The sequence below is a fragment of the Theropithecus gelada genome, chromosome 19 (assembly GCF_003255815.1).
Source record: "Theropithecus gelada isolate Dixy chromosome 19, Tgel_1.0, whole genome shotgun sequence".
Taxonomy (NCBI): Eukaryota; Metazoa; Chordata; class Mammalia; order Primates; family Cercopithecidae; genus Theropithecus; species Theropithecus gelada.
The window spans coordinates 34,667,135-34,686,027 of NC_037687.1; the positions used below are offsets into that span (position 1 = coordinate 34,667,135).

General features: G+C 47.8%; 2 protein-coding genes across 3 annotated transcripts in view; one reads left to right on the forward strand and one right to left on the reverse strand.

Annotated features, from left to right (window-relative positions):
* Positions 1-18,893, reverse strand: part of LOC112612249 (zinc finger protein 552) — a 65,710-nt gene that overhangs the window by 15,834 nt on the left and 30,983 nt on the right. The gene's annotated exons all lie outside the window — the stretch shown is intronic.
* On the forward strand, positions 5,132-14,781 carry LOC112612248 (zinc finger protein 587-like). Of its 2 annotated transcripts, none has more exons than XM_025366541.1 (3): positions 5,132-5,327; positions 11,001-11,130; positions 12,722-14,781. In XM_025366541.1, the coding sequence occupies exons 1-3, from the start codon at positions 5,295-5,297 to the stop codon at positions 14,287-14,289; spliced, it is 1,731 nt and encodes a 576-aa protein (XP_025222326.1). In that variant the 5' UTR covers positions 5,132-5,294; the 3' UTR covers positions 14,290-14,781. The 2 variants fall into 2 exon arrangements, with proteins under 2 accessions (XP_025222326.1, XP_025222327.1); XM_025366542.1 differs by having other exon boundaries at positions 11,004-11,130.

Genomic DNA, 18,893 nt, shown 5'->3' on the forward strand with positions numbered 1-18,893 from the left:
ATAATAACCACTTTCTTGTAAGTAGATGAAATTTTGGAACTCAGATGCCGTGTTTATGTTGTCATTCAGATGGCCTTTTTTTACCTGTGCTTTAATTGTGAAAGTTGTAGCCACTGATGTGTACCACAGTGGCATTGGTTAAGTTGCTCTTCCTTTGAGACAGATGTCAATGTGATAAGGAAATTGAGTACACCTTAGCATGTGGATTAAGAAACATATTGACATAGTGATCCTCATAGTGACATAGATCAGCAGGACTTGTTTTCTAAGCACTGGTCATGACCCTGCTCATGATGAAACAGGATCTGGTCAAAGCAGGATGCAATAAAGAAACCAGCTGAAAGCAGTAAAACTAAGATGGCAATGAACATGAACTCTAGTTACCCTCATTGCTCATTATATGCTCATTCTAATGAATTAGCATGCTAAAAGACAATCCCACCAGCACCACGACAGTTTACAAATGCTATGGCAATGCCCAGAAGCTACCTCATGTAATTTAAAAGAGAAGGAACCCCTGGTTCTGGGAACTCCCCCCCCCCCCCCCACCTTTTTCTAGAAAATTCATGAATAACCCACCTCTTATTTAGCACATACTTAACGAGTAGCTGTAAATATAGGTAGCCAACAATCCACGGGTGCTACTTTGCCTGTGGAGTAGCCCTGCTCTGTCTGTGGAGCAGCCATTTTCCTGTATTCTGTTGCTCTCATAAACTTGCTCTGCCTTCACTTTACACTGTTGGCTCTTGAATTATTTCCTTTATGAAGCCAAGAACCTTCCTGGATTGAGCCCCAATTCTGGGGTTTGCTAGCATCAGTAGAGCAATTTTCTGTGGGAACCAGTGGCCAACTATCAGCTTCGCTACCTGCTTCAGGGTGTACCAACATCTGTCTATTTCCCTGTCATTAGATCTTTATTATTTTTTTACTTTTGAGAAGGATTCTAGCTCTGTCACCCAGGCTGGAGTGCAGTGGCGCGATCTCAACTCATTGCAACCTCAGCCTCCCGAGTTCAGGTGATACTTCTGCCTCAGCCTCTCGAGTAGCTGGGACTGCAGGTGCCTGCCACCACACTGGGCTAATTTTTGTATATTTAGTAGAGACGTGGTTTCACCATATTGGTCAGGCTGATCTTCAACTCCTGACCTCGTGATCTGTCTGACTTCACCTCCCAAGGTGCTGAGATTACAGGCATAAGCCACTGTGCCCAGCAATTTATTTATTTATTTTTTATTATTTTTTGAGACAGAGTCTCGCTCTTGTTGCCCAGACTGGAGTGCAATGGCATGATGTCAGCTTACCGTGACCTGCATCTGCAGGGTTCAAGTGATTCTCCTACCTCAGCCTCCCGAGTAGCTGGGATTAGAGGCATGTACCACCACGCCTGGATCATTTTGTACTTTCAGTAGAGATGCGGTTTCTCCATGTTGGCCAGACTGGTCTCGAACTCCTGACCTCAGGTGATCCGCCCGCCTTGGGCTCCCAAAGTGTTTGGATTACAAGCGTGAGCCACGGTGTCTGGCCTTTATTTTTATTTTTTGTGGGTATATAGTAGTGTATGTATTTGAAGATTACATGAGATACTTTGATGTAGCCATGCCATACGTTATAAGCACATAGGGTAAATGGGGTCTCCATCACCTCAACATTTATCCTTCATATTATAAACAATCCAATTATACTCTTTTATTTTTAAATGTATGATTAAATTATTTTGACTATAGCCACTCTGTTATGGTAGCAAATATTAGGTCTTATTCATGTTTTCTCACTGTTTTTTGTAGCATCCTGTCATTATGTCTTATGGAGAATTTTCTTTTCTTCCCAACAAAACAATGAAACTGACAAAACTGACTATAATGATTCAGTCTACATGAATTTAAAGAGCAATCAATACTTAATATTCTCAGCTCTGGGTGCACACATCGTAAGTCTGAATGATGCCAATGATATGGCCACTTAGATAAGTAAAGTTTAGGAGCATCTCAAATAGTATTTTTATTCTCTGGGGGCAGGATGAGCTTTCTAGAATCTGATGTGATACCTATTTGATGCTTTTACAAAGAATCAATAGCCTTCCTCCCTGGAGGTGTGAATAGGGCTTTCCAGCAGCCCTCAGAGTGTCACATGGTCTGCATTCTGCTTGGTCTTGGAGGATCCCACCATTGTTGACTGAGAGCTCTGGGAAATACTTTTCCCAGAAGGCACTAGTTGCAAGGCCCAGGATGAGGGCTTTCTGGGCATGCTTGTCAGGCCAGGGAGTACTCGGTTGGGACTGAGAAGGCACAAGAGGAGGAGTCATCTCTGCTCCCAAGTGGCAGGCCTGAGGCTCACAGGCACTGCGTGGGGTGATGCCTGCTCCAGCCACAGTTGATGGCAGCAGCTACACTGAGGGACCTAGCTCAGGTAAATGCTGTGTATTACAGACTTCGCCCCAGGTAGACTAATACAGGTGGAGGAACCAACAGGTGCAAAGGCTTAGAGGTGCATCTGAGCCATGAACTTCTCAGAACCTATTAACCATATTGTGTCATGATCATGTAAGTCCAGAAGCTTAAGACCAGCCTGGGCAACATAGTGAGACCCCGTCTCTCAAAAATAGAAAAGCCCTAGTAAAACCTGAACATGAGCCAGAGTCACACCTGTCTTAGGGGTTGTGCCTTCAGTCTGAGTGTCCTGGGATGTATGGAGGGTTGTGAACAGAAAGAGGGTTATGTCCTTGGTAGGACTTTAACAGTTTCCAAAAGCCTCTCAGAGAACAGACTGGAATGAGGATGATGAGAATGAGGCACGGAGAAGTGCAGTCTTCATTCAAGGTCACAGATGGTAAGAAGGAGCATTGAGAATTGAAATCGGTTAATCAGTTAGCCCAGGGCCCCTGGCTTTATGGTTGTGTAGGGATCAGCGGAGGTTTGATCAGCTGGAGCTGGTCACACTTGCCTTCTTATTTTCATGGGATATGAAGACTGAAAATGCTTATGGTGCCAACACAGGGAAAGAGAAAGTGTCCCAGTCTCTCCCTGAACCTGACACTACCTGTGTGTTGTCTGAGATTATGGTGTCTTGAATGTTCACTTGATGTTTTCCCAGTTCTTGGGAGTGGGGAACCTGTGGATACACCAAGCTCAGAGTCCTGAGTGCCAGCCAGGGATTAATGGAAGTGTTCTTATTTCTGGCAACCAATGGAAACAGGTGTAGAAAGCTATTTTAGGAACTAGTCTGTGCAAATGCTTTGAGGTATGGCTGAGTTTGGACCTATGTACAGCAGGCATCCATTCTTTCTCATAGGAACAAAAAGCCAAGGGTCAAGATTCAGGCCTGTAATGTGGTTGCCTGAAAAGCTGAGCATCTGTTTTGGAGGTGCTGGGATGCTTGGACGGGGAAAGAGGTGGTCTAACCCAGATCTTCATTGGATCTATCTGGTTGCACACTGGAGAACAGACTCCTGGGTTAATGAGGAGGCAGTGAGCATGGGGGGAAATATACCGGCATAATTCAGATGAGTTGATGGACCAGGTGAGTGCCCTGCAGATGGGAGAAATGGAGGAATTCTATCCAACATGGTGAAACCTCGTCTATACTAAAAATACAAAAATTAGCTGGGCATGGTGGCGGGTGCCTGTAATGCTAGCTACCTTGAGGGCTGCCGCAGGAGAATCACTTGAACCCGAGGGGCGGAGCTTGCAGTGAGCTGAGAACCCGCCACTGCACTCCAGACTGGACGAAGAGCAAGCAAGACTCCGTCTCAAAAAAAAAAAAAAGTTTATTTTGCCAAGGTTGAGGACGCATGCCTGTGACACAGCCTCAGGAAGTCCTGACGACATGTGGCCAAGGTGGTTGGGGTATAGTTTGGTTTTATACCTTTTAGGGAGACATGAGACATCAGTGAATATATGTAAGAAGTACATTGGTTCCGACCAGAAAGGCGGGGACAACTCGAAGCAGGGCGGGGACTTCCAGGTCACAGGTAGACAGGTAGAGAGACAAATAGTTGCATTATTTTTAGTTTCTGATAAGTCCTTCCAAAGGAGGCAATCAGAATATGCTTCTATCTCAGTGAGGAGAGGGTTGACTTTGAATAGAATGGGGCAAGTTTGCCCAGAGCAGTTCCCAGCTTGACTTTTCCCTGTAGCTTAGTAATTTTGAGGCCACAAGATTTTCCTTTCGCGATTCTATGAGCAGGAGAGTTGTTTTCTGTAGGAATCACAGAGATTCAACTTTGCACACCTGCTTTAGGGGAGCACATCTCTCACTTTCTTGATTTGCCTTAGGGACTCTAATGCTTCTGAGGGCCTTCAGAAACTTAACGTTTATCAGCCTCTGCTTCCAGAGCAGGTATTTTGCGACTGAACGACTGTATCAAATGGTGTAGTAATTTGGATTTTTAGCCTTTGGGAGAATCCTAAATAATAGTTTTAACTTGAGCTCCCTGTTATTTAGCTTGGAGCTCCCCAAAATCTGAAATAGTATTTTTCCAAATTCTTGAGTGATTAGTTACAAACACTAGTCTCCACGAATCTCAACACAGTTTCTAAGGCTAGGTGAGACCCGTCCTCTGCCCTAGAAAGGCGGTCTTTTTTTTCTTTTTTCTTTCTTTTTTTTTTTTTTGAGACAGAGTCTCCCTCTGTCGCCCAGGCTGGAGTGCAGTGGCACGATCTCAGCTCACTGCAAGCTCCACCTCCCGGCTTCACGCCAATTCTCCTCCTGCCTGCCTCAGCCTTCCGAGTAGCTGGGACTATAGGCGGCTGCCAGCACGCCCGACTTTTTTTTGTATTTTTAGTAGAGAGGGGGTTTCACCGTGTTAGACAGGATAGTCTTGATCTCCTGACCTCGTGATCCGCCCACCACTGCCTCCCAAAATGCTGGGATTACAGGCGTGAGCCACCGCGCCCAGCCAGAAGGGCGCGCTTTTTAAGGAGAGCCCCGACCTGACGGAGGCTTTTCCTGCAGACCCGCCTCTGCGTAGCACCCTCTTTAGCGCCTTGGAACTTGAGGAACTACATTACCCAGAAAGCTCTGCGTTAAACGACAGCGTGTCAGAGCCAATGAGGACTCGGAAAGGAGGCATTTCCACGTGTGCACGTGAGGAAAGGCCAAGACTTCCGGGGTCCTCTAATAGCGGCCATGTTGATCGGTGTTGGGGGGGATTGCCCAGTTTATGGCTCCTGAATGCTGGGAGGGACCGCGGTGACTGAACCTGGAAGGTGGAGAGGAATCGTCCTCGGTGCACAGTCGGCTGTACAGCCCCGTGTCGTCACCCACTGCTCCCGGGCCGTCTTTCCCCAAGTAGTCCGATGGCAGCGACTGCGCCGAGGCGCCTGGCTCAGGTAATTGTGGCGCCTTCTGTGCCCTCAGGTCACCTCATCGTCACCCAGGTGCTAAACCAGGGAGGGAGCGGCTCCTGCTCACGGGTCTGTAGCCGGTACCTGGCGTAGGGACACTGAGGCGCTCGCGGGAGGGGTCTCTGTAACCGTCTAGTGGGTTCACCTTGCCAGCTGCCTAGACAGAGCCGGTTTATGAAGACAGGAGAATTGCAATGGAGAAATAGTAATTCACGCAGAGCCGTCTGGCTGTTCGAGTGACAGGAGTTTTATTATTCAAGTCAGTCTTCCGAGCATTCCGGGATCAGAGTTTTCAAAATTAATTTGGTGGGTAATGGCTTGGGAAGTGGGGAGTGCTGATGGGTCAGGTTGGAGATGGATTCATAGGGGGTTGAAGTGAGTTTTTCATGCTGTTTTCTGTTCTGGGTGGGATGGGAGAACTGATTGACCCAGATTACCGGTCTGTGTGTTGTCAGCTGATCCATCCAGTGCAGGATCTGCAAAATTCCCCAAGCACTGATCTTAGATGTTGGGGAAACCAGCCCCACACCACCCAGCGGGTACCCCGAGTCCGGCGGAGACAAAGGAGTTAGAAAGAGACAGAATAAGTGTTTAAAAGGTGGGTCCAGGGGACCGGAGCATCGGAGGCTTCCTGGCGTCCCCGCGCAATTTATTGGTTTACAGGCTCTTTGTTCTTATGGCAGATTGGAGGCGGGGGAAGGAATGAGGAAAAGGATTAATCAGTGAAGGAGAACTCGTGAGTCATTTGATAAGATGTATACCAGTGGCTGTTTCTGTGAATTTCCTTGAGCAAAGGCGTGTGTCTAAACTACTTAAGATCTTTAACTTATCGGGGCTGAAACAGGTGGCAGCGGGTTTCAGAGGAGCCAAGATGTTTGATTATATTCCACTGCTTCAAGGGAGTGTTATCTCCCTGAGCAACCTGTGGAATGCCGCCGAGCAGTTATGCTTTCGGGGCATAAAGACACATCTCCTTAAAAAAAATAAGGAGACTTTTCTTCTCAGAGGCCACCCATGGCTTCCCATGGGTGTCTCACACAGGGGAGACCAACTCAACTGGCACCCCAGAAACTCTCTTTCCCACATTAGGTTCTACAATAGTGATGTTATCTTCAGGAGCAACTTGGGGAGGTTCAGACTCTTGGAGCCAGAAGCTGCATGACCCCTAAACCGTAATTTCTAATCTTGTAGCTAATTTGTTAGTCCTGTAAGGCAGGCTGGTCTCCAGGCAAGAAGGGGGTCTTTTCAGGAAAGGGCTATTATCAGTTTCGTTTCAGAGTGAAACAATGAACTGAATTCTTTTCCTAAGTTAATTCAGCCTGTGCCCAGGAATGAACAAGGACAGCTGAAAGGTTGCAAGCAAGATGGAGTCAATTAGGTCTGATTTCTTTCACTGTCATAATTTCCTCAATTAAAATTTTGCAAAGTCTGTTTCACCTCTTTCTGACACCAGTGGGATGCAGTGGGGAGAGTGACAGGCACAGGGAGGGGTGCAGGCAATGGCCTGGAGATGGATGGAGCAGGGAGGATGGAACCTGGGGTCTACAGGCGTCTGTCAGGAACAAAGTGTGAGGTGGAGCTCTTCCTGGTAGAGCAAGGAGGCCAAAGGCTGTGCATTCATCATGAGGACGCTAGAAGCCATGGAAAGTTTTGAAGAAAGGAGGGACATGATCCAAATCCAGGCTTTTAAGAAGTTTCCCAAAGGCCAATCAAAGGAAGAACATTGTAGAGCGAGAGGGTGAGGACTTTGGGGCCTTGGGAGGTTGAATCCATTTTGTAGATCTCATAGGTGGTAGAGATGACAGTTTGCATTGCAACAAGCAGGTCACACAACCAGCCTTAGGGTTACCTGGCTCTAGGGAGAAGAAAGGGTTCAGGGAGGCCTGAGCTTATCAAATCCTGTGACATGTTTGTAATGTCTGCCTCTCCCCTCAGGCACTCCTGGCTGCAGAAGCACTTAGGGAACCCACACAGGGAAGTGGAGGGTGTTCCATTCCCTCATTGGTCCTGACCCCATCCATAGGTACTGTAGCTTGTGGTCTCCTGGGACTCTGAAGTGCCATTTTTTTCAGTCCTTTGATCCGAGGACCCTGGAGAATCTCTAAACCCAGGATACGAAGGCCATGGCAGGTTATATGGAGGTATTTTCATTTCTGTCAACCAATGTATGCACTCTTGGAAGGTTAAGCCAGGAGTTGCTTCCAGGTTGTGAAATGCTTAGAGATAAAACGGATCAAAGTCAGGAGGTGATATTACCCCAGTTTTATCTGGCTATAGGCTTCATCTGATAGGACCTTGTTGCACAGACTCTGGGTTGAGGGAAGAGGAAGAAAGGTCAGAGATAAGTCTCCTGCCATAATCCAGGTGAGGGTTAATGGATCAGATATGTGGCAAATCACATGGGTCTGGATTCAGGATTCACTTTTTGTAGATTCAGCTAGGTTTTCTTTTCTTATTTTTTTTTTTAATGCGGAATTTTGGTTTTGTTGCCCAGGCTGGAGTGCAATGGCACCATCTTGGCTCAATGGAGCCTCCGCCTCCCAGGTTCAAGCAATTCTCCTGCCTCAGCCCTTAAGGTAGCTAGCATTACAGGCACCCGCCACCACACCCAGCTAATTTTTATATTTTTAGGAGCGACGAGGTTGTACCATGTTGGCCAGGCTGGTTTCGAACTTCTGACCTCAGGTGATCCTCCCGCCTCAGCCTCCCAAAGTGCTGGGATTATAGACACGAACCAATGCGCTCAGCTGAGGCAGCTAGGTTTTCTTTTTTTTCCTTGAGATGGAGGTTCACTATGTTGTCCAGCCTGGAGTCTAGCGGCACAATTGTGGCCCACTGCAACCTCCGCCCCCCCGATTCAAGTGGTTCTCCTGCCTCACCCTCCCGAGTAGCTGGGATTACAGGCATGTAATTACACGGCTAATTTTTGTATTTTTAGTAGAGTCGGGTTTCACCATGTTGGCCAGTCTAGTCTCAAACTCCTGACCTCAGGTGATTCACCCTCCTTGGCCTCCCAAAGTGCTGGGATTACAGGCCTGAGCTACCGTACCTGGCAGACAGATAGCTTTTCTAATGTGGATGATAAGGGCATGAAAGAGGAATCGGGCATGAGCCCAGGGTTTTTTATCTTAGCAGCTGTAACCATGGACGCTGCTTCAGCTGAGATGAAGTTGGTATTGACATAATATTGACTGTGGATATCAAGAGAGTTGTTTGACCATATGAAGAATTTGAGGCCAATAAGTGGTGGCATCGAATGGATAACCAGACATACAGGATGTGGTATCTGGGAGGGTGTTGATACTGGAGATGTCTGATATATGAAAGCTAATGGGTGAACTACGGTAAGTTAGTTGTGGGTCCCACTTAGGAGGACATGCTTCTGATTATGGTGGTAAATCTTTTCAGGGGCCAGGAAGGTGTGATCACAGGCTGAGGAGTGGATCTCTCACTTACGTCCCCGAGGGATGTTATTGGGCTTCCTAAACACCTGGAGGGTGTGAGTGACCATCATGGCAGGACGTATCAGACGGTAGAATTTGGAAGGGGACATAGACATCCAAGGAGAGAACAGACAAGAGATAGATGTATGCAGAAACATAGGAGTAATTCAGGGAACATGACACTTAAGACTGAGTCGGTGCCAAAGTTGCAACTATTTATTACTGTCTGGACTCACAAACGTTTTGAGAGGACTTTGGAAGTGCCTGGGGAGTTTCATTCAGCCTCGTGCATGTGGGCAGTGAAAAATATGCTCATCTGTGATAGTAGATTTGGTTTGGTTCACAAATCCAGGGCTGGGCTTTAAACGGCATTAGGTGGACAGAGGAGGGTTGCTACAGCTGAGGTCTCAGTTGGTGCATCACAGAAGTGGGATAGGGCCTTGGATATCTGAAGCCACATGTGGTTCTGTGTGGCTATGGAGTCACTCAGGGAGACATTCACAGGATGATTTGGGATTACCACTACTCTTGGAAACCGTGGAAATTCTGTGTTGATATTGGATCCTGTTTGTATTTCTCAAGCATACTCTAGATATTTATCCAGTTTGGTATAAGGCCAGAATTGAAGGCCCAATATGATGTGTCACTTTGACACCTTGTGATAGCGGGACAACCTTCAAAGGTGTGAGTACAAATCTCATTCCCACTCTACTCTCTTGGATAATGTTTCCTAGCCTAACAATGCTTTTTATCAAGGCGATGAACCAGGGTTCCAGGTTGTTACACTTTGCTCGTCAGGATACAGAGTAACAGAAACAAACCATTGCATATTCCCAAGGGAATCATGGGCCATTATACCCTCTTCATTTTGTGAAATAATTTTATTTGTGGCGACTGGGTAAATAATTTCATTTGTGGAGACTGGGTGCGGTGGCTCACCCCTGTTGGAGGCCAAGGTGGGTGGATCACTTGAGACCAGGAGTTCAAGACCAGCCTGACCAACATGGTGAAACCCTATCTCTACTAAAAAAAAAATACAAGCCGGGCGCCGTGGCTTATACCTGTAATCCCAGCACTTTGGGAGGCCAAGGCGGGTAGATCACGAGGTCAGGAGATTAAGACCATCCTGGCTAACACAGTGAAACCCCATCTCTACTAAAAATACAAAAAATTAGCCGGACGTGGTAGCGAACGCCTGTAGTCCCAGCTACTTGGGAGGCTGAGGCAGGAGAATGGTGTGAACCCGTGAGGCGGAGCTTGCAGTGAGCCGAGATCACACCACTGCACTGCAGGTGGGTGAGAGAGAGAGAGTAAGACTCCGTCTCAAAAAAATTAAAAATAAAGCCAGGTATAGTGTTCCACGGCTGTAATCCCAGCTACCTGGGAGGGTGAGGTACAAGAATCACTTGAACCTGGGAGGCAGAGGCTGCAGTGAGCCACGATTGTGCCCCTGCACTCTAGCCTAGGTGACAGAGCTAGACTGTGTCTCAAAAACAACCTCCAAAAACAAACTTTTACTTGTGGGGATGCCAGAGAGGGGCTGAAGGTGTGGGAAATTCAGGTGGGGGTGGCCATGGGCATGTGTCTGTGCAGTATAAAGAATGATGTATATTTAGAGAGCAAGTTTGTCTGATGGAATCAGGCAGCCGTCCTGGGCTTTACTTCAGCTTGGATATCGCTATTCAGGAGGTGGACCTTTTTTTTTTCTTTTCTTTTTTGAAACGGAGGCTCGCTCTGTCAGCCAGGCTGGAGTACAGTGACGTGATCTCTGCTCTTCACGCCATTCTCCTGCCTCAGCATCTCGAGTAGCTGGGAATACAGGCGCCCGTCACCACGCGTGGCTAATTTTTTGTATTTTTAGTAGAGACGGGGTTTCACCGTGTTAGCCAGGATGGTCTCAATCTCCTGACCTCATGATCTGCTGGCCTCGGCCTCCCACAGTGCTGGGATTACAGGTGTGCGCCACCGCACCCGGCATAGAAGGGGGTGGACCTTTTTATGTCCGGACCTCAGCATGGATACCTATTTGTCCACCTACTTCTTGTTGATAATTGACCAGTGGGCCCATGAAGAGACAAAGGCACCAGTGGACATAGTTTCAGCTCTATGTTGGGGACCTTGGGGAGGAGGATGGGCAAGGGTGGCTGTGTGGGAGAGGTGGGTTGTGTTACCTCAGCAGAGGGGCTGTTTGTGGTTTCATCTGTCACTATCATAGCAGGACACTGTGACCTTTGAAGATGTGGCTGTGAACTTTTCCCAGGAGGAATGGAGTCTTCTTAGTGAGGTTCAGAGGTGCTTGTACCGTGATGTGATGCTAGAGAACCTGGCACTTATATCCTCCCTGGGTAAGTTGCTCACGCTGTGAGCTGAGCTCGTGTTGCCGTTCCCCTTTTCATTGACAAGACTGTCTTTCTCACTTAAGGAGCTTGGACATGGGTTCCTTCTACACTTCTCTGTGTGAGTTGTGTGGTTGGTAGGAGTAAGGTGTGTGTATTGCCTTTTCCTCTCCTTAAGCAGCTCCAACACATCCTGTGCTCCAGGCTCCCAGGGAAGGAGTCCGAGTCAGGAGTCTTATAGGCACCTTAATGTATCCACTTTGCTTGCTCTCTGGCTGTCAGGTGACTGTCCAAATCGGTAGCTCTTGTGTGCCCAGGTTCTATTAACATTTCTTTCCTCTATCTGACAATTCTTCCTACCTCCCTGTGCTGAGAATTGCCTTCATTGACATTGTCACTACCTACATAGACCATAGACTGTTCTTGCAAGACCCTGCTTAGGAATTCTCTTGTAATACTTAGTTTACTCTTCTGTGGGCTGTCAGGTGCTTAGTTGTGCTGAGCTAGTGTTGCCTGTTCATCTCTGCTGTCTCTCCCTTCATGCTTATATCATCTGGTCCCATGAACTGGGGGTGAGATGGAGAGTCCTTGGTGTTTGATAAAATGTGGTTCAATTCAGGTTCATCATGATAGGCTCAAAGGGAGCCTGTCCCTCAGGAGTGCCATGCTGGGGGAGGGCATGACTTCAGGGATTTATCCAAATCGTACCAGAAACCATTTATATTTGCCAAGTATTTTTGTGGCAATATGAGTAGGCACACACTATTTGTCTTTTTCTCCCTATTGTTGAGAGTTTCACACTTGTTAGTTCTGTACTTTTCCACTTCTACTGTGATATCCACCCCAGCACTAATACTCACATCTCTGGACTCCACTTTGCATCTATTTTTCTTGTGCTTTCATCTGTAGTTGTCTCTGATATTGGTGTATCAATTACATATTAGGAAATATATGCCCATTGTTAAACCATCTATGTCCACCCCCTGCGGTGTTATACTCATGTTTTCTTGGACTTGACATATGCTTCTACACATATATATATGTGTGTGTATATATATGTATATATGTGTATACATATACATGTGTATATATGTATGTATGTATACATGTGTATACAATGTGTATATATGTGTGTGTGTATATATGTGTACATATATATATATTTTTTTGAGACAGTTTCACTGTTGTTGCCCAAGCTGGAGTGCAATGGTGCGATCTCCGCTCACTGCAACCTCTGCCTCCTGGGTTTGAGCAATTCTTCTGCCTCACCCTCCCGAGTAGCTGGGATTACAGGCATGCGCCACCAAGCCTGACTCATTTTTTGTATTTTTAGTAGAGACAGGGTTTCACTATATTAGCCAGGCTGGTCTCGAACTCCTGACCTCAGGTGATCCACCCGCCTCAGCCTCCCAAAGTGCTGGGATTACAGGCGTGAGCCACCGCACCCGGCCAGCAGCCCCATCTTCAGCTTGAAGCCAACATTGTGTTCCTGCAAATATTTCTATAGAATAATTCCTCAATTTGTGAGACGTACTTGTGGGTGGGCTGTGCCTTCCCGTCAGAGGTACTTTGCACTTGACCAGCATTTTCTTTCTTTCAGATTGTTGGTGTGGATCAAAAGATAAGGAGGCACCGTCTAAGCAGAGCATTTCTGTACAAAGAGAGTCTCAGAACAGGACTCCTAGGGCAGTTGTTTCTCCTAAGAAGGCTCACCCCTGTGAAATGTGTGGCCTCATCTCGGGGGATGATTTGCACTTTGTTGAACACCAGAAAACTCATCAGAAGCAGAAGCTGAACAGGAGTGGGGCATGTGGAAAAAACTTGGATGACACTGCAAACCTGAATCAGCACCAGAAGCAGCATATTGGAGAGAAATTCTGCAGAAAGAGTGTCAGAGAAGCATCGTTTGTAAAGAAACGTAAGCTCGGGGTGTCACAGGAGCCGTTTGTCTTCCATGAGTTTGGGGAGGACGTGCTGCCCAGTTCAGGATTATGCCAACAAGAAGCCGCTTACCCTGTAGAGAACACAGACAGTGAAACTAAGCACGGCCCACCCTTTCAGGAGGGAAAAACTAATTCCGGGTGTGGAAAACGCACAAAAGCCTTCAGCACCAAACACTCAGTTATTCCACACCAGAAACTTTTCACTAGAGATGGATGTTATGTATGCAGTGATTGTGGAAAATCCTTTAGCAGATATGTCAGCTTCAGTAATCATCAGCAAGATCACACTGGAAAAGGACCTTATGAGTGTGGAGAGTGTGGGAAATCTTGTAGTAGAAAGAGCAACCTCATTCAGCATCAGCGAGTTCACACTGGAAAGACAGCTTTTCCCTGTGGGGAGTGTGAGAAATCTTTTAGTCAGAAGGACAGCCTTAACCATCAGCATGTTCACACTGGAGAAGGGCCTTATGAGTGTGGAGAATGTGGGAAGTCTTTTGGTCAAAAGGGTAAATTCATTCAACATCAGCGAGGTCACACTGGAGAGACAGCTTATCACTGTGGGGAATGTGGGAAATCTTTTCGCCAGAAGTTCTGCTTTATTAACCATCAGCGTGTTCACACTGGAGAAAGACCTTACAAATGTGGAGAATGTGGGAAATCTTTTGGTCAAAAGGGCAACCTCGTTCAACATCAGCGAGGTCATACTGGAGAAAGACCTTATGAGTGCAAGGAGTGTGGAAAATTATTTAGGTACAGATCCCACCTCACTGAACACCAGAGACTTCACACTGGGGAAAGACCTTACAATTGTAGGGAATGTGGGAAATTATTTAACAGGAAGTATCATCTTCTTGTTCATGAGAGAGTTCACACTGGAGAAAGGCCATATGAGTGTGAGGTATGTGGGAAATTATTTGGCAATAAGAACAGCGTGACTATACATCAGAGGATTCACACTGGAGAAAGGCCATATGAATGCAGTGAATGTGGGAAATCATTTCTTTCCAGCTCTGCGCTTCATGTTCATAAAAGAGTTCATTCTGGACAAAAGCCTTATAAGTGCAGTGAATGTGGAAAATCCTTTGCTGAATGTTCCAGTCTCATTAAACACAGGAGAATTCACACTGGAGAAAGGCCTTATGAATGCACCAAATGTGGAAAAAGATTTCAGCGAAGCTCTACCCTCCTTCATCATCAGAGTTCACACAAGAGAAAGGCCTTGTGAGTGCAGTGAATGTGGGAAATCCTTCACTGAAACATCCAGTCTCATTAAACACAGGAGAGTTCATACTGGAGAAAGGCCTTATGAGTGCTGTCAATGTGGAAAAGTTCAGAATATATGCTCTCCTTGGTCTTAAGAGACTTCGCGTTGAGACCCTCTCGTTCTGTCACCCAGGCTGGAGTGTGGTGGCACAATCTTGGCTCGCTGCAACTTGGGCCTCCTGGGTTCATGAGATTCTCCTACTTTAGCCTCCCGAGGAGCTGGGATTATGGGTACACACCACCACGCCTGGCTAATTTTTGTATTTTTAGTGGAGACGGGGTTTTACCATGTTGGCCAGGCTGGTCTTGAACTCCTGACCTCAAGTGATCCACCCACCTTGGCCTCCCAAAGTGCTAAGATTACAGGCATGAGCCTCTGCACCCGACCTTCATTCTTTTTGTATCGCTTGGAATATGACATGCTGAACCAGGCATGGTGGCTCATGCTTGTAAACCTGATGCTTTGGGAGAATGAGGTGGTTCACTCGAGGCCAGGAGTTAAGAGATAAGCCCGGGCAACATAGCCAGACCTTCTCTACAGAAAGAATCACATGCTATGAAAACTTACTGTATATCATTTATCTGTTGAAGTGTATTTCAGTTGCTTGTTCTTGTCTGTTATAAATGCAACTGCTACATTTATAGGTATCCTTCACTATGTTAATACAGTGGTGTGTAGTGCCTGAGTCACATGATAGATTAAAGTACAACTCTTTTGTGAGACAGACTCGCTGTGTCACCCAGGCTGGAGTTCAGTGGCATGATTTTGGCTCACTGCAACCTCTGCCTCCCAAGTTCAAGTGATTTTCCTGCCTCAGCCTCCCAAGTAGCTGGAATTACAGGTGTGCACCACCATGCCTGGATAATTTTTTGTATTTTTATTAGAGATTGGTTTCACCATGCTGGCCAGGCTGGTTACAAACTCCTGACCTCAAGTGATATGCCTGCCTCGGCTTCTTGGGCGTGAGCTACCACGCTTGGCCTAATGTACAACTTTTTAAGCAACCCCAAACTATTATCTAAGAATAAAATTATTGCTCGTTTATGTATCTACCATCAGTGTCCAAGAATTTCTGTTCTTCTATCTTACGAAGAGGGAGAGTATAGTTAGTATTTGAAATTGTTCATTTTAATAAGTGGTTATAGCATTTTGAGTCAACTATTTATGTTTTACATGCTTTTTTGTTTTGTTTTGAGACAAGGTCTCACTCTGTCCCCCAGGCTGGAGTGCAGTGGCACAATCTCAGCTCATTGCAGCCTCTGCTTTCTGGGCTCAAGCACTCTTCCTCAGCCTCCAGAGTAGCTGGAAATACAGGCGTGCACCACCCCTGGCTAATTTTTGTATTTTCTGTAAATTTTTTTTTTTACCTTGTTGCCCAGTCTGATCTCAAACTCCCGGGCTCAGGCAATCCACTTGCCTTGGCCTCCAAAAGTGCTTGGTCTACAGGTGTGAGGCACCCTGCCTAGCCTCACAGCTCTAGGCTTGTTTTTTAAAATGAATTTTATCTTTCCCATTTCATTAAGATATTTAAAAATAATGAAATAAAGACTTATGTTGGACTGCCTCCCCGGCAGGAGGAACTGTCTTGGCCTCATATTTCATTTCTCAGTCGGCCCCTGATATCCAAAAAAAATTTAAGAAGGCGGAGGAAGGCCCTCAAACTCCCATCCAGGATTTAGTCAAACTGGCCTTCAAGGTCTACAACTCCACAGAGGAAGCAGCTGAGGCCCAACGACAGGCCAGGCTAAAACAGAAGGTACAACTCCAAACCCAGGCCTTGGTAGCAGCCCTGAGGTCAGCTGGCTCCAGGAGCTCACAGAAGAGGTACTACCCGAGCGCCACCTGGTGCCTGCTTCAAGTGCGGCAACGACAGCCACTGGGCCAGGCAGTGCCCTAACCCAAAGGAGCCAACTCGCCCCTATCCAAACCGTCGGCAGATGGGCCACTGGAAGTCGGACTGCCCCAACCTGAGGACGGTAGCTACATCGCCACGTGACGACCCTCCTCCAGGTACTGGAGGCGCCTTCCAGCTCCTCGACACTGATGAAGATTGAAGAAGCCCAGACTCGGGGACCCCTCTCACTCTTGCCGAGCCCAGGGTTATGCTCCAGGTAACGGGTCAGTCCATATCTTTCCTTATGGACACGGAGGCTACCTACTCTGTTTTGCCTGCCTTCAGTGGCCCCAGCCACCCCTCCACTGTCATGGTCATGGGAATTGATGGCACTCCCTCCACCTACCGCCAGACTCCTCCTGTGTCTTGCCGACTGGATGGCTCCCTCTTCCCGCACTCATTTCTTATCATTCCTTCGTGCCCAGTCCCCTTCTTAGGACGAGATCTCCTCTCCAAGCTAGGGGCCTCAGTTCACTTCCGACCCAACCCCTCCCCACACCTCACGTTCCTCTTTCCCCTCCTCTCACCTGACAAGCCCCACCAGGCTGACCCCCCACTCCTGTTTCCAGTCCCTATTAACCCTAAGGTGTGGGACACCTCCACCCCAATCCTCGCCCAGCACCATACTCCGTCTGCATCCGGCTAAAAGACCCTTCCAAGTTTCCCTCTAGACCCCAGTTCCCTATCTCCCTTGAACATCGACAGGGATTAAAACCTATCATTACACGCCTGCTCCGGCAGCACATTCTAGTTCCCGCCAGCTCACCACGTAATACTCCTATCCCGCCTGTATGGAAAAGCTCTAGGGCCTATTGCCTCGTGCAGGACCTACGCGTCATCAGTGAGGCAGTCGTCCCCACCTTTCCAGTTGTTCCTAACCCATATACACTTCTCTCGCGCATTCCCCCCGATACCACTCACTTTATTGTCCTTGACCTAAAAGATGCCTTCTTCACCATTCCCTTACATCCGACTGTCACTTTGTTTGCTTTTACATAGGAAGATCCAGACACTCATATTTCTTTCCAGCTGATTTAGACTGTTTTGCCTCAAAGGTTCCGTGATACCCCCATTTTTTCGGACAGGCACTGGCACAGGATGTTGTTCCCTGTCCCCTGACCCACAGCACACTATTGCAGTATGTCGATGGCTTACTACTATGTAGTCCTTCCTAGCAGTGCTCCCTTGCAGATATTGCTACACTTTTAAAATTTTCGGTCGGGCGCGGTGGCTCAAGCCTGTAATCCCAGCACTTTGGGAGGCTGAGGCGGGTGGATCACGAGGTCAGGAGATCGAGACTATCCTGGCTAACATGGTGAAACCCCGTCTCTACTAAAAATACAAAAAACTAGCCGGGCGTGGTGGCGGGCGCCTGTAGTCTCAGCTACTTGGGAGGCTGAGGCGGGAGAATGGCCTGAACCCGGGAGGCGGAGCTTGCAGTGAGCCGAGATCACGCCACTGCACTCCAGCCTGGGAGACACAGCGAGACTCCGTCTCAAAAAATAAAAATAAAAATAAAAATAAATAAAATTTTCTAGGCGACCAACGTTATCAGGTTACCCCGGCTAAGGCTCAACTTTGCAGCCCTTCTGTCACCTACCTAGGCATACTCCTCACACCCACTACAAAAAGCCTCACAGCAGATAGAATAAGCCCCCACTGGTTGCGGTACCCTTACCCAGCCCTTTTAACTCCTCTAACCTAACCCCCTCCTTTCCCCTTCCTGGCCGAACACTACATCAATGAGTCAGGACTAGTAGAAACCAATCTCCTCACTCTAGAAAAGATTCAGGAAAGACTCCACCAGAAAAACCTCGGATCAAGGCCCTCACTTAGCGGCAGTCGTCTGTGGCCGGTTAAGTCCTACCCTTTCTTTTTTTTTTTTTTTTTGAGACGGAGTCTCGCTCTGTCACCCAGGCTGGAGTGCAGTGGCCGGATCTCAGCTCACTGCAAGCTCCGCCTCCCGGGTTTACGCCATTCTCCTGCCTCAGCCTCCCGAGTAGCTGGGACTACAGGCGCCCGCCACTCGCCTGGCTAGTTTTTTTTTTTGTATTTTTTAGTAGAGACGGGGTTTCACCATGTTCGCCAGGATGGTCTCGATCTCCTGACCTCGTGATCCGCCCGTCTCGGCCTCCCAAAGTGCTGGGATTACAGGCTTGAGCCACCGCGCCCGGCCCAAGTCCTACCCTTTCTAAGCCCCTTAGTAATCATTGGCTTCTTGCTACTCATAGCTCCCTGTCTCCTCCGCTTCATCCAGGACCGCATGAAAGAAGCCTCCCAGGTCACTTTCAATCAGATGCTGCTCCACCCCATACCCCAGTTCCGACCTCCGAAGAACCCCATGACGACCCATACCAGCAGGAAGCAGCCGGATGAACACGTTGCCCCATTTTCTTATTAGAAAGAGGTCGGGCCGGGCGCGGTGGCTCAAGCCTGTAATCCCAGCACTTTGGGAGGCCGAGACGGGCGGATCACGAGGTCAGGAGATCGAGACCATCCTGGTTAATACGGTGAAACCCCGTCTCTACTAAAAAGTACAAAAAACTAGCCGGGCGAGGTGGCGGGCGCCTGTAGTCCCAGCTACTCGGGAGGCTGAGGCAGGAGAATGGCATGAACCCGGGAGGCGGAGCTTGCAGTGAGCTGAGATCCGGCCACTGCACTCCAGCCTGGG

Coding starts and splice junctions, on each gene's coding strand:
- LOC112612248 (XM_025366541.1), top strand. CDS start 5,295: ATGGCAGCGACTGCGCCGAGGCGCCTGGCTCAG. Junction 5,328..11,000: donor CGCCGAGGCGCCTGGCTCAG/GTAATTGTGGCG, acceptor TCACTATCATAG/CAGGACACTGTGACCTTTGA. Junction 11,131..12,721: donor GGCACTTATATCCTCCCTGG/GTAAGTTGCTCA, acceptor TCTTTCTTTCAG/ATTGTTGGTGTGGATCAAAA.